At 38.8% G+C, this 15,758-nt stretch overlaps 1 protein-coding gene across 2 annotated transcripts in view; it reads right to left on the bottom strand.

The window, feature by feature from the left end:
* The window catches only part of LOC120773624 (thyroid receptor-interacting protein 11), a 52,697-nt gene that overhangs the window by 6,443 nt on the left and 30,496 nt on the right, over positions 1 to 15,758 (bottom strand). For both annotated transcript variants that reach the window (XM_040102628.1, XM_040102629.1), the window contains one exon: positions 866 to 4,167. In XM_040102628.1, coding sequence (XP_039958562.1) covers positions 866 to 4,167 — 3,302 coding nt within the window. The remainder of the gene's footprint in view (positions 1 to 865; positions 4,168 to 15,758) is intronic.

Here is a 15,758-nt window from a genome sequence, read left to right as displayed (position 1 = left end):
TGCCTAGTTGCCGTGTGCGCCGATGCAATAATGGCGGTGTAGTGAAAAAAGCATAAACCGAAGAAAAACAAACAGAAAGCACGGCAAAGGCACAGGCACTATGACGAAACGTCGGTAATTTCATGCTCCACCAATGTATACAGACTTTGCGGCCGTGTGTGTGCATTTGGCTGGTTGCTTTGTCTCACCCCCGCCGCATGTGGACGCTTGGAGCTCAAAACATATTGTTTGCCCGATAATTAGGTGATAATTTTTACTATACTTTCAAGGCGTTTTCTATTTTTAATGCTTACTGTACCCGCAACACCCAGCGCACAATGCGCACCGTGGCAGGTGGAGCGAAGTAATACTCGTATCTCAGTTTGTATAAATACATAAGCACAGAAACAAACATGTGTGTATGTGTGGCCTAACACTTGAGTACACAACGCCAAGTATGGCGTTACCAACACAAATATATCTAAGTACATAGAACTTATAAATTTCATAAAAGCACGTTTCACCATTTCAATGCAATTTAATTACTTCGAAATATTCCAATTTTTTTCAACACCTCTATTGTGTTCGCCATTCTTCTCAGCAAAATACATACATATATTTTAAAACCCAATTTCTCAAGTTAATTATTAAAATTCGGTCTCCGCCGAACGAGAAACTCTTTCGAAAAACTTAAACCACATTTTGTCCCCCGCAATGAGCTCCTTGACCCAAAAAGTACACAGCAAACCCAAAAAAAAAGTTTTTTAGACCCTAACTCTCTTACTGAAATCTTCTTCAAGAATCACCTCTCCAAACGACGAACTAACCGAAGCCAACTCTAGCTAGCTTCCTTTTCACCACACCACGCATAAAATATTATAATTACCTTGCCGATGTGTAGGCATTGCTTGATTTCGCAACGTCCTCCTGCAGCGCAACCATTTTCGCTTTGGTCTCCTCTAGCTCCCGCTGCATTTCGACCGTCTCCTGTGTGTGCAGGTCCTCGATCTCCAACAAATGCTCCCGCAGCCGCTCCAAATCCTTACGAATGGCTGCGTTCTGCTCTTCCACCTCCGCCTTTTCTTGCTTCACCAACCGCTGATTGGTCTGCTCCGTCAACAAATTGGTCGTTAATATGTCGGACTTCTCTTTGAGGAATTTTATTTGATCCTGCTGCTTTTCCAACTCTTTACGCAGATCGCTGAGCGTGCTCTCATGCGTCGTGCACTTATCACAAGTTGTCGCTTGAGCGGTTTGTTGTTGCTGCTGTTGCAGGAGTCCTTGCAAGCGTTGGATTTCGGTGTAGTATTGCATGTTCTCAGCATGCTTCTGCTGCAGCGCCTTAATCATTTCGTTCTTCTCGTAGTTCAACGTTGCGACGGACTTCTGCAAATCGACTGTTGCTAGGAGCTCGGCTTCCAGTTGGGCAATACGTGTGATTGCGGAGGCATCATTGCTGGTGGATGTGACAGCCGATTCTTGCAATGCCTTCAGCTCGTCGCTATGCGCTTCACACTTCTTCTTGAGCTCTTCGAATTCGTTTAGAAGAATTTCTTTCTCTTGCTTCAGTTGCGATAACTGTTCGAGATTTATTTTCTGTTGCCGTAACTTTTCACTCAGTTCGTCCTTGGCTCTTCCGCTCTCCTCCAGAAGTATACGCGAAGTCTCCAATGCTTTCTCCTTTTCTACAACTAACTCTTCGAGTTCGTGCACTTTACCATCGGACACATGCAAATTGGTTTGCGCTTGCACTAATTCTTTCTTCTGACTTTCTAGCACTAAGTCTTTCGCCAATAAGTCCTGCTTTAACTCATGATTAAGCGAAGAGAGGTTATCGAGTTTCTTCTGCATTTCACCGCTACGATCCTCTTTCAGGTTTTCGTCTAGGCGCCTTATTAGCATGTCTTTTTCCAGAAGACGTTTTTCGGCTTCCTCTCGTTTTATTATAGCTTCCTGCAATGCTGCTTTCTGTGTCTGCAGAGCTGCTATCAAATCCGCGTGATCTTTGCTCAGATGCGCCAATTGGCTCTCTAAATTTTGACATTTCTCCTCGGCGTTCTTCAGTAGCACGTCGTCGTCAGTTTGCTTAGAGTCCAATGATTTCTGCTCGTTCAATTCGAAAAGCATATTTCCCTTTTCGATTTCCAATGTTTCAAGCTGCATTTTAAGTTCTTTCTCAGCACTGCGCAATTCCTCACACTGTTGTTGGGCGGCGCGCAATTGCTCAGTCAGCGTCTGTTTCTCACGCTCGAGCACTTCGTTCTTCTCTTTCTGTTCTACGTATTCCTGCTCTAACGTTTCGTTCATTTTTAAGGCTTCTTCTAACTCGGCCTCTAAATCCATAACGCTCTGTTCATTGTGCTCCTGTATCGTCTCGAGCTTATTGCGCTTATAATTCTCTAGCTCGTTCAGCAGTATCTCGTTATTCTTCATTAGCTCGTCACATTGTAGTATGTATTGTGAAATGTCTGCTTCCAGCGTCTTTTTCTCATGGTCCCAAACTAGTTTACTATCCTGCAGATCGAGCAGTTCTTCGGACAGACGAGATATATTGCGTTCCATTTCGTTAACGGTTCTAGTTACACGTTCTTGCACTGCCCGACAGGCCTCTTCCATTTCGCTGGTGAGTTTTGACTTGATGTGTGAACTGAGCAGCTCTTTTATCTTATCTACAGTCAGGGGCTCATCATCGTCGGCATCCAGATCAGTGATTTCTTGTTTTTCTTCTGCAATAGCTTCTCTAAACTTCGAATGTGCTATTGACTCTATTTCGGAGCGCAAGGTTTCGTTTTCCTCATTCAATGATTTGATGCGTTCGGCTAACTCCGCGCTGTAATTCTGCGTCTCGGTTTCGGCTTCTGCATTCAGACGTAATTGTTGATTTTCCACTATGAGATTTTGCACTTTACTTTCTAACTCTGTGTTTCGCTCCTGTGTAGCACGCATTCCCTGTAACTCTATCTGAAGAGTTTCTTTTTCACTCTCAGAAAACAGCAGTCTCTTCTCTAGTTCCAAAACGTTCTGCAGATTTTCCTTCATATTTAAAATCTCTGTTTCGATCTTGCCTTTCTCCTCAGCCAAAGTTTTCAATTGCTGTTGAGCGATGACAGCTTCTGCCGCCTTTTCCTTCAAGGACTCCAACCGTTCTTGTTGTTCTTCGAGTTCTTCTTTTGCTGCCTTAAGAGCTGTATAAGTTTCTTCACAATGCGTCTGCAGCTCTTGCACATTCTCACGCAATACCGTCACCGACAGCTGTTTCTCCATCTCACTGTCCTGCAGTTTCAAAGCTAAACTGCCGTTTTCCAATGTCAATTCGGAAACGCGATTTTCTAATTGCACAATCTTGTCCTTAAGCTCCTCCTTCGTAGGCGGCGTGGCTGGACCAGATGAGTTGGCATCACCGTCACGCACTACAATGAATTCGTCGTCACTGTGTTTACCCATTGAACTGGTCGAAGACTCGGAAGTTTTCTTCTCTTTCATTTGCTTTGCGTCCTCCAGTTCTTTTGTTAGCTGGTCCACACGCTGTTGTAGCTCCATCATTTGATCTGCAGACTTATCTGCTATACGCCCAGCTGACTTGACCTTTTCAATTAACTCCATATTATCTTGCGTCTTCTTATCGAGCAGCGCCTGCAAATCGGCCATGTCTTCTATGGACTTCTTTACCTCAGCTTCATAGTTGCTGACCTGCATCTGCAACTGCTGGTTCTCGGACTCAAAAGATTTCTGCTGTTGCATCACAGTATCCAATTGCTTCTTTAAACGCGCCATCTCGAGTTCACTGTTAATGAATTTGTCAGCGTGTTCCTTTTTCAAGGCCTCATAGCTGGTGGTGACAGCACTGAGTTTCTCCTGAAGTTCAGTTTTCAGCTCAAGCACGTTCTGCATGGCCAGATTATGTTGACTGTCCAACTCTTCGAGAGACAAACTCAGCTGTTTATTCTCTTCCTCCAACTGCTTGTTGCGCTTCTGTAGCGTAGCGGTCCGTTCATTGGCACTACGTTTCCTAGAGGAAGTCTGCGCGCTATGACCCAACGGAACCTCCTCCAAGGTAATATTGACCATTTCATTGCCATTGCCACTACTCGAGGATTGGGAGGAGTGGTCGTTGTCGGATTTGACATTATCTGGCTCCCAGCACCAGCTATCTTCAAGCGGAGGGGAGGCATTTTGGTCCTTCGTAGGCTGAAATGAGCAGAAGGAAATTGTTACAGATTAAAAATAAATTCTAAAGTTAGTTGGGTAAGTCTGTTAGTGTTAGATTTGTTCTTTACGAAAGTCTGGCCGAACCAAAGAAACATTTTTATTACAAGGAAATATATGGTATAGTTAAGAATAAGGAATAAAATTGTCTTAACATCTGAAACATGTAGTTTTGTTGCTTTCGAGAAGCTTATATGATGTTCTGACCAGAGATGCAACGCTTATCACTTGAAAGTGGGTCTTTAAGGTCTCAGATTACTAAAAAGCATTGGAGGAGGAACTGAGCCATGCCCCGTGTTAAGGTATATGGAACATTACGAGACTTGTGAAAGACTTTTAAGTTTTGTCAATGCTCTACTAGCACCTCAGAATTCTTCAACTGTGTGCATCTAATCTAGCCAAGACTCGCAAGTTGTTCCAATGTGGACCGTTCAAAGCACTTGGCTTTGCAGCATCATCCCGCTTTTTTCTCCAGTGGCTTAATTGCGTACCAAAGTGCATAGGTAAACACTTGGATAAGCGTTGTTACGTAGGTTGCGTGCGAGTTCGCCAAGCTCGCGTCCGTTTTCGAGTGTGCGTGCATCTCTGCCCAGTCGTTCCGCTATTTTCGAAGTCATTCAAGCGACAAGAAATGCAAAGGCATTGACGACAATCAGCCAGCAGCAGCGACAGCAAAAATAAACCTGGCGGCCACAATGGCAACAACAGCAGCAACAACAGCGACAGCGGTCAACAAGTTCGCACAGTAGCCGTGGATGCCGCAGCGGCATTGCAATTTGGCTCGTCATACACCATTGTGCGGAATAATTTCACTACCATATTACAAACCGGGCGAAGGGGCTTACACATACATCTAGTCGTATGGACCTCAGTGAATACCCAACACAGCGAAACTGCTGGGTTTTTAAAGAGACTTCAGGCGCCTTAGATACCTTTCGAGAATTGGCTCTCGAGTACTGCATAAACAGCAGCCACATGGCTCACTGGGTTGTACAGGCCACATTGTAGCCTTTATAGCCGCGTCGACGTGCTCAAACAGCTTTCGGCCGCTTTATGATCGTGCGACTGTTGTTCTCGTTGATCGTTGGCTTTGGGGCAGTTAAAGAAGATGCATTTGCTTAAGGCATTTGGAGAGCTTAGCGAGCATTAAGCGAACCGCAGATGACCCCGCCCGAACCAACTAATAGAAAAAGCCTACCCACGACCAGCAACAACAACAACAACAACGTTTGGGTTAGTTCAGCTTAGTCATGTATGCGTCCAAGTTATGTTTACTCTTTACTTTGCCAGCACACCTCACACACAGACGTACACACATGCTTAGAGCATAAATTGCGCAATGCACTTTGGTAAGCACGCGCATGCGTGCGCTTTTGCACGCGGTGCAACTGGGTCAACTCTAATTGCATGCGAAGCAAAGCAATTGTAATGGTCACCGCAGTTGCAACAAGCCCGTTGTTCTATGCGCCTCAAGCCCGGCCCAGTCAAGGCCCTTTGTGCGAATAAAATTGAGTTGTTTTAACATAATTTTTATTATCTGCAACGCACCTCACGCTTGCCCACAAAGTAGAAATGAAAGAATGTGTTTTCAGCTGAAAAACCGTTCACTACTCATACACACACACACACACATTTATAAATGTACATATATATGAATGCGAAGAAGTGCCCAAAACAATGAAGCTCAAATATTAGTTTCCTTTGACAAACAAAATTTCATTTCGCAAAGCAAAAGCAAAAACAAGAAACATAAGTACTTTTGTAAAGACGCAAGTTAGTTTGACTGGGAGCTGGGCACTTGACATGTCCGCTGCTTTGTCAACTAGTTAAGTCAGTGAGCAAATAGTTGCTTAATTACTAAACAGAAAATATTACTGGGAACACCCAAAAATTACAAAGCAAATATGCATCCATTTAGCGCTCATTTGTGGGTCTTTAGCACCGCTTTTGGTATATTACTTGTATGATATTCCCTATTTTCTATGTTATTTCAATGCTTTAAATTAAATCGAGTCAAAGCAAATACAGTAATAGTAATAAACCTAATAAAAGTACATGCTTCAGTAGCCAAGTAAATATTTAAACGCCTTAGCATACTTAGAAAGTTAGTTAGTCGCTACCGACAACTGTATTTACACTGTTCTTAAGTCCTCTCTCGAGAAGAAATTCGTGCTGTTATCGAAAATCTGCCAGCGTTTTATATACACGAAGACTGCTGATGTGAAAGGTAAAACTAGCTACAGCTAGTCTCTTCTGTGTTTCATGCTCACATGAAAATCGAAAGGTATAACTTTCTGAACAAAAGCCTTGAGTTTCTAACGTCTATTTAAGTCGGTTAGGTGGGTTTGAAAATTAAAAAACAAAAATCGATTTTTCTATCTCATTAAATGGTACAATATGTTAAACATATTCTTCCAAAATTTTAAAGCTATCCGATTAAAATTGTAAGAGATAGATCGCTTAGCGCTTAAACTTTAAATGCGTTTTTCTCAAAACTCCATTTTTTTAAGTCGGTGGACACATTTCTCGAAAATTCGACCACTTTATTTCGAATTGTGTACACTTCTCCAAAATGACATTATCTGGTTACTGAACGAAGGATTTTTTTCATTACAACTTATTTTTTTAAGCCAATAAATAGCAAAAATTTTACCAAAACTTGAAATCTTTTGTTCAAACTCTGAAAAAAATTCATTAATTTTTAATTTTTTTCCTTCCTTCAAACACGAGATTTATGTATGTAATAACGGAATATTTTTTTTTTTAGTTTTGGATGAACCAATCTCTTTTCTGAGACACCCCGGGAGATGAGGTCTCAACGTCTGAATTTTCAACATTTTTATATCAAAATTTCTCGAGACATTGTTCAAATATGTACCTTTGATATATCATAATATACTTCTAAAATTTCTTAATAGCAATTACGAAATCTGATCCATATTTGCACAGTGGCTTGATCGAAATATTTTAAGTCTGGCGATGACTGCAAGTATTAGTATAAATAGCTTTGCATTATAATGCTTTGGATACCAAATCCATTTTTCTGCTCTGCGGTCAACACAAAAGGAATATTCTAGTTTAGAAATAAAAAGTTTTTATAGAAACTTTTAACTATTTAAGATTATGTCTACAAAAGTATTTTTGAAAATTCGAATTATTTTCGGAGATATACAGATACGGCCGGAACTGAAACTTTAAACGCGTTTTCTGGAAACTGTCTTTTTCAAAATGATACCCACAATTTCTTAGACTCTACTAGACCGATTTACTTGAAATTTTTAGAGAGTCTTGTTTATAGACTAGTATATGCCTGAAACTAGCCATATTCGAAAAAAAAGTGGTACAGAAATTGATTTTTTTTTTGTCAGGCAAACTTGAAAAAAAAAATTTCCAAACATTTCTCTAGTTCCAGGGTTGAAATCGTAGGTAGGTTAGATGGCTGATAAAAGATCGCACGTAAGGTATGCTCACCCAAGTGCTTAAGTTTTGACCTCCCAACGCGGGACAGTCAAGAAGGAAATGTTAAGTTGTTTCCACCTAATCTTCTTCCATACAGCTTCTGCAGAGGGCTTATAGTAGAATTTCTAGCCTTAGTGCAATGGCCTGTTAAAAGCCCCATAACTGGGGAGAAACTAGCCTTACTGAGGCCAATTAGATCACTAGATCTCCTGCCATCAATATTGTTCCCATTCTACCGATTGCGGTTCTAGGACATCTTTTCTTTCTAGCTCATCATCTTTACAGTTTCCTCCGATTCCACTGTGGCCTGTCACCCATACCAGTCTTAACACAAAGACACTCAATGCTATTGTTAGCGAGGTTAGAGCAGATGCACACCACCAACTGCCGTATCAAAAGTATTTTGGAAAAGTAGTTTTAATATCAAACCACAGTCTTTCTATATTCGTTTTTAGTCATAAAGCACACTCATACATATTTAGAAAAAAAGTATTTTAAATAACTAATTTGTGCCTTAAAAGAGCACAAAGCAACCTTGAAACACGCTGTAACTGTACTTTATCTGCTTAACTTAGGAAGCAGCCATTTGCTGATGCATATTTTATAAATACATAAATATATTTATAACCCAGACATTTTTTTGCCTTTGTTTAAATATGTACGTTCACCCATACATACATACAATACACACATCTACCAATTTGCATATATATTAACTATTTATTGGAGCGCTCCTGATAATTGCGATTTTTGCGAGGAACGCTTTGGAACAAAGCGCAGATAAAATGACACCCACAAAAAAATATAATAAAATAAAATTAGTTCATTACACCATTAAACTCATGTATATACACACGTCTAGTATATATTCTATGAATTTGCTATTAAGCACCCTTTTGGGTGTGAGTGTGTGTGAACATATAGACTTTCCACTCTAGAGGTTTTTGTTGGAGTTGTGGCTTTTGGCTTTGTGTGCACGTTCGCCATATTTTGTGCAATTACGCGTACAATTTCACCACCTTTTCGCTAGCGCACTAATTTCAATTAGCACCTCGCCAGTTTTTTCTTTCATTCGTTTGCTTTTTTTCTGCCTGCCATTTATCTATAATAAAAAAGCGCATATGTGCATTTGCCTTTGCGCTTATCGGCGCTGGCGCAAAGCAATGAATACATAACATACAACTCTGAATACACACACAAACACATAGGCATACAGACAGACAAATGAACTCATTTCTAAACTTGAAACCTTGGCGTCGCATTTTTTCGTTTCGATACTGTTGCTCTTTACTTTTTAATAAATTTCTTAAGACAAAAGTTAGGTCCAAAAAGTCTTTTCTTATTTTGTCAATAGATGTCGTTGCTGTCGTATATCTCCAGTGCTACCAATCACATTGTGTCATACCATATAGTGTTGGAAAGGTGAGCTTCATTTAACCAAAAAAAATTAAATTCGGTGAAGTTGAAAGAAGTGTGACAATAATGAAGAAATTCGCAATATTTTGAAATTTTTGTATAAAAGAGAGAAGCCACCAATGAAATTTGTGAAGTTTACGGAAACGATGCTGTATCAGTTCGTTTAGCACAACAATGGTTCGCTCGCTTCCGTTCTGGAAATTTCGATGTGAAAGATGCACCTCGCTCTGTTCGACCTATCGTTGAAAAAGTCGTTGAAATTATAGAAAAAGATTGACCCGGACTGTCACATAAGCAGCCATGACATCGCTAAGGAACTTGACAGTCATCATCAAAAGGTTTTGAGCCATTTGAAAAAGGCTGGCTACAAAAAGAAACTCACTGTTTGGGTACCACACGAATTGTCTGTGAAAAATTTTATTTAACATCTGCGATTCTTTGCTGAAACGAAATGAAATCGACCCATTTCTGAGGCCAATGATAACAGGAGACGAAAAGTGGATCAAATACAACAACAATGTGCGAAAAAGATCATGGTCTAAACGTCCAAATGCCAGGATTGGCGCCTCGAAAGGTTATGCTGAGTGTTTGATGGGATTGGAAAGGAATCAACCACTACGAGCTGCTCCAGCCTGATCGAATGATTGATTCTACATTTTACTGTCAACAACTGATGCGATTAAAGCAAGCACTCGAAAAAAAACGGCCAGAACTGATCAACAGAAAGGGCTTCATCTTCCATTAGGACAACGCTACTCCGCACACATCTTTGATGACTCGGCAAAAACTGGAAGAGCTTGGCTGGGAAGTTTTGATGCATCCACCATATAGCCCTGACCTTGCACCAACGGACTACCATACTCCCTTAATGGCGTAAAGTTGGCTTCAAGGAAGCTTGTGAAAATTACTTGCCGCAGTTTTTCGCAGAGGAACCAGAAAAGTTTTACACTGATGGAATAATGTCTCTAGCGGAAAAATGGCAAAAAGTGTTCGACCAAAATGACACATATTGGGTTCATTAAAGTTCGTTATAAACAAAAAAAAAAAATAGTTGAAGTTTGATTACAAATACGAAAAGACTTTTTGGACTACCCAATTACATACATATATGCTGAAGTCGTCCGAAGTCGGCGGTTCCGACAAATATAAAGACGTTCCGATAGACATGAATAAATTGACTCACCTCGTCACACTGATCATTCGTACATGTACATATATATTTCAAAGGGTCTCTGACGTTTCCATCTGGGAATTACACACTTCTTGATAAATTATACTTTTTTCTGGGTATAAAAGTATACAAATGTATGTGGGCAATCTCATAACATAAATTCACCGCACTTACCGCAAGTACTTAATTATTTTCTAACATAAATTTTAGTATTTATTGCATACGACGAACATAAGCACAGAAGGAGGCCAGGCAAACATATGTAAGTACTATAACACGTACACAATTATATATTTGACTAAAATGCTTCGTCAATTTTTATTTTAGTTAGTGACTTCAATTTTCAGCGTAATCATGATCAGCCAATAATTGTCTTTCAATTATTCTTGGACGCTGATCAACTGATCTTTACTTTTCACAAAAAAAATTAAGTCAATTAATCGTTATTGATCGGAAATCGAAAATCAGAAGTCGAAACTAAAGTTAAACTCTTTTTTTGTACCCCAAGTTGTTGGATCGAAGTGAGTTTTTCGTTCGACTCTATAAGTTAGAGTGAGCTATTGTCGCAATTGTGCTATGTATGCCCTACATTCGATCATTTTTTAATTATTTTGTAAATATATATTATTACTGAATCTAAAAATACACACAAATAAATACCAAATGTGTTTATATACCGAAATTTCGAGATGAGAATGCTGTTTTTCCAAATAAATGTAATAAATGGAAATAAAACCCCATAACGGTTTTAACGGAAAACCATAAACCACAAAACAGCTGCGCAAATTGTTTTTTAAAGAAAGCAACAAAAAAGTGAAATACAAACATATTTCTAACTCATTTCTTTTTTTTTTAATTTGCGCAAAACACTTGCTCTGAGAGCCAATAAATGTCAGTTGGTTTCTTTAATAATAATGTCGCTATTTCCATTAATATTTTTATGCTCGCGATAAGCCTGGTGATTGCTAGCCGTTTAAAATGAAATATGAGCCTTTTAAATATGTATGTAATTGAGCGAAGCAACAGTGGCGCACAGAGGAGCAGCTGCGCATAAAATTATAGGAAAAAATTAGCAGTTTTAAATGCTTAATTCGAGAAAAATAACTGTGGTTTAAAAACGTAATACTTCTCAACTTCACATAGATGTGTGTCTTCGCTAAAATTATGTGACATTTTGTAGAGTGCCTAATTGTAGGCAATACTTACAAATTAGGTGTGTGTCTTCGCTAAAATTGTGTGACATTTGGTAGTGTGCCTAATTGTAGGCCATACTTAAAACAGTTATGTAGAAATCGTTTGCAGAGTTCGTGTTCTCAATTGAAGCTTGAGCTGCTTGCTTTGGGCGGTTACTTTTTACAGAAAGGCACTCTCTACATAGCAAACATAGCATAAATTTTACCAATAACAATTATAAAATATTTTCGGCGATCGGTTCATTATAAATGATATTGCATGAAGCCAATCGCGAAATTTCACATATTTATGTGAATATGTAAACAAATAAGAGATGCGAGCGCTAAAAACTTGGGCGCCAAACTGTGTACTCTGGTGTCTTGGAGGCGATCAAGCGTGCTTTACGTAAGCGTCAAAGCGCCTCTGCTCTGTAGTTAAGCTCATATTTTACGTGGTAAACAAGCGAGATGGTTGCAATGAATTTTAATTGAAAACAAGCAAGTCGAACGCAAAGCAACAGAACTAAAAATTATTGTAATAAAAAATATTCAAAATAATTCAAAGTTGGAAATAATGATTTTTTATTAATATATAACAAAATTTACAAGAATTGAGTTTTTTAAATTAAATAGAAAAAAATAATATAGCAGCATCGTATATATATATACCTATATACTGCACTATATATATATATATATAGTCTTAAAGCAGCCCTTATTGTTTGAAGAAAAATAATTAGTTTGAGCAAAGAATATTTTATATGGTTTCATATGGCTATATACACCAAAAGCGTTAATTGAAATACTTTTAAATAAATTATGTTAATTATGTATGCACGTTCGTCTGTAATTCCACCTACAAGTTTCGAGCGCTGCTCAAGCGAGCATTTGTGGTTTAGTAATTGCTCAATGCGAGACACATTTTCCAACAAATTTCAATTATACTCGGTCAAAGCGCTGCCTGATTGGCGCACAATGGAAATGCAAATGCATAAAACTCACTCAAAACTGTCACATACATACAGACATTTCTATTGGCACTTTTGTGAAAAATGGTTCGCGTGCAAGTTTTACAACCCAATAAAAACGGTATATTATTAGTGGAGCCACGGCTATATGCAGTGCACGAAGCATACATATTTATACCATATATACATATGAACACATGTACACTCAGCACTCCTGCATATATGAGACTCAATATAAATGCTAGGGTATCGTAAATTATGTGCATCGAAAGAAGCAAATGTCACATTGAAATGTCGAAATAAAGCGCTTAAAAAATATAACAAATATCGGCCAACGAAATCCGGGCAGAGAAGGTTCGGAAATTTTCAGTTTTGAATTTTTATTAAATTTTTTATTTTTTTTTTAATGTATGTTATAAGCGGTACTCAAATTTGTCACTTTTTGTCAGCTAAAAGCCTCATTTATTGATAAGTCTTGATGTCTACTTTTTTGATTTGTGCAGTCATTTAGTTCCATCAATATTTCGGTTTTTTTAAATGCGCCTAAATGTAGGCAACGTTGGAAATACCTCCAGACAAATGTTGATATTTCTATCGAAAAAGTTATGAACTCCTTTTAAGTGAACATTTAATAATGTCAGGAGCTTCTATCTTCCCGTAAGACCTCACATCATCATCAACAACCTGAACCCGCGTGATTTAATGGATTTCACAGATTGCGATATACTCACAGTGCTTCTTTATTAGAAGTCAGAAACTCTAGAAATTAGCTATTCTTCCAAGTCAAATATTTCAACAGCAAACGCTTTAACAAATGAATTACAGGACAGATCTTGGCAATTACGACCAAAATCGCGGCCAAGCCTGCCTCTCAAACTCAATGTTGCGCTTGTTCCCAAGACATGCTGCAATAAACAAGACTCTATCTAACAAAGCTTGGTCTGAAGGCAATTACAGAATTAAATTGTCAGCTTTTAAAAAGGAAGTTCCACAGCGTAAATGTCAGAAATAGATAAGACTGCGCCACAAAACGGCCGTGACAGCTTGAACAGCTGGCGCCAGCTGAGCGCTGACTGCAGTTTGGGGGCCATTGTAAGCTAAAAGCATATTTTTCACAAATAGCACTTTAATATTATTATAATACTTGAAGCGAAATTAAATTCAAGATCGAAATCAATTGCGCACCTGCCTCGGCGGCCGCTTTGCCAAAGTCAAGCCAGCAATTTGTTGTAGCAAACAAGCGGCGATGACGGCTTTTTCGATTGGGCTTCAACAGACACGAATGCGCAAAATTAATAATAGAAATGTGCAGAACTACAAGGCAAATATTTGTATTTACAGACCCACACACACACATGTGTACATGCAACAACGGCAAAGATGCTTGCGCCGACTGGCGCGTTGCGGCGTTGATAAGATTATCAGCGCAAGCGATCGCCATTAAAGGAACAGTGCGATCGTTGGTCACTGGCTCATAATGAAAAATGTTGCAATTGCAGATGCCGTTGACACTTGTGGGTGTGTTGGACGCTGCATTGCTTGACTTAGGCCGAAGCGCAGCGAGGGTGCGGCGTAGCGTTGGCAAATATTGCTGCAGATAAGGCGAAAGGTAAAGATTGGGCGGCATCTATAAAGCTTGCATGCAGTTAAAAAACAGTAATAACAACAAAATCAAGGAATCTTTAATATCAAATAAGTTTCGCGATAAGAAGAGCAGTGAAGAAGCGATAAATGCAAATACAGTTATGGTAAAACAAGCAGCAAGCAAATTGGTAAGCATATTTTTGAAGCAAAATTGAGTTCCTGAGTTGAATATTAAAGCAGTTTCGGATTTCAGAGTACTATTTATGTCATAAGTGCTTAATTTATTTTATTTATATATTTTATTATTAAATTAACATAATGTGCCTAATTGTAGGCAATACCCCCTACATTTGGGGGTGGAAGAGAATATATTGGGCTTCCCTTCCGTTCTGGAAATTTCGATGTGAAAGATGCACCTCGCTCTGGTCAACCCATCGTCGAAAAAGTCGATGAAATTATAGAGAAAATTGACCAGGACCTTCACATAAGCAGCCATGACATCACTAAGGAACTTAACATTCGTCATCAAACGGTTTTCATCCATTTAAAAAAGGCAGGCTATAAAAAAACTAGACGATTGGGTACCACATGAATTGTCTGTGAAAAATTTAATGGACCGAATTAACGTCTACCATTCTTTGCTGAAACGAAATGGAATCGAAACATTTCTGAAACGAATGGTAACAGGAGACGAAAAGAGAATCAAATACAACAATAATGTGCGAAAAAGTTATGGTCCAAACGTGGTGAAGCTGAACAAATGGCCAGGATTGATGCCTCGAAAGGTTATGCTCAGTGTTTGGAGGGATTGAAAAGGATTCAACCCCTATGAGCTGTTCCGGCCTGGTCGAACGATTGATTCTACATTTTACTGTCAACAACTGATGTAATTGAAGCAAGCAATCGAAAAAAGCGACCGTTTTTTGACTGATCAACAGAAAGAGCTTCGTCTTCCATTAGGACAACGCCAGACCACACACATCTTTAATAACTCGGCAAAATTTGGGAGAGCTATTGAACTACCATTTGTTTCGGTCAATGCAGAACTCCCTTAATGGAGTAAAGTTAGCTTCAAGAGAAGCCTGTGAAAATTATTTGTCGCAGTTTTTCGCCGAGAAACCAGAAAAGTTTTACACTGATGGAATAATGTCTCTAGCGGAAAAATTGCAAAAAATGGTGGATCAAAAGGGTACATACATATTGGGTTCATTAGAGGTCATTATAACTACAAAAAAAAAAAAAATTCAAGATCGTAATTTTTTTGCTTGTTTATTTTGTTCCCGCTAATTGGGAAGAAAATAACTTGGCTATAAACTTGTATTTAGACTGCAAGTCCCGTTAGAAATGCACTTTGCACATACTCTTGCGAAATGTGTCATAAAATTTTATGAAAAGTATAAAAATAAAAAAAAAATCTTTATATGTATAAATATCATTTTGACTCATGTCATTATCATTAAATTGTAAGCCATGCGCTATATATATAACACTTATTATCTTAGAGTTATAGATAAATTAATAACTAAATACGTAATTAACTGTAAGTCGCCCTGCTTTCGGACACACGAAGACTTCAAATGTAAATTGTCAATTTTTTTTTACGAAATAATCTTTAAAGAGTGCCACTTGATTGTTCTTGGTGTAGCTCTAATAAACATTTTAGACCTATTTCTAGGAACCATCGCTATCAGAGCGTGGTAAAGTGCCAGTTGATTGAAGCGTGAGCCTATCGGAGAGCTGTCATAATCACGATGTTCGATGACAAACACTTTCGATATTTGCGTGAAAATAGATAAGCGAATT

Source organism: Bactrocera tryoni, chromosome 4 (assembly GCF_016617805.1).
Source record: "Bactrocera tryoni isolate S06 chromosome 4, CSIRO_BtryS06_freeze2, whole genome shotgun sequence".
Lineage (NCBI taxonomy): Eukaryota > Metazoa > Arthropoda > Insecta > Diptera > Tephritidae > Bactrocera > Bactrocera tryoni.
The sequence above is the reverse complement of the archived record's forward strand: the minus strand, read 5'-3'. Positions and strand labels throughout refer to the sequence as shown.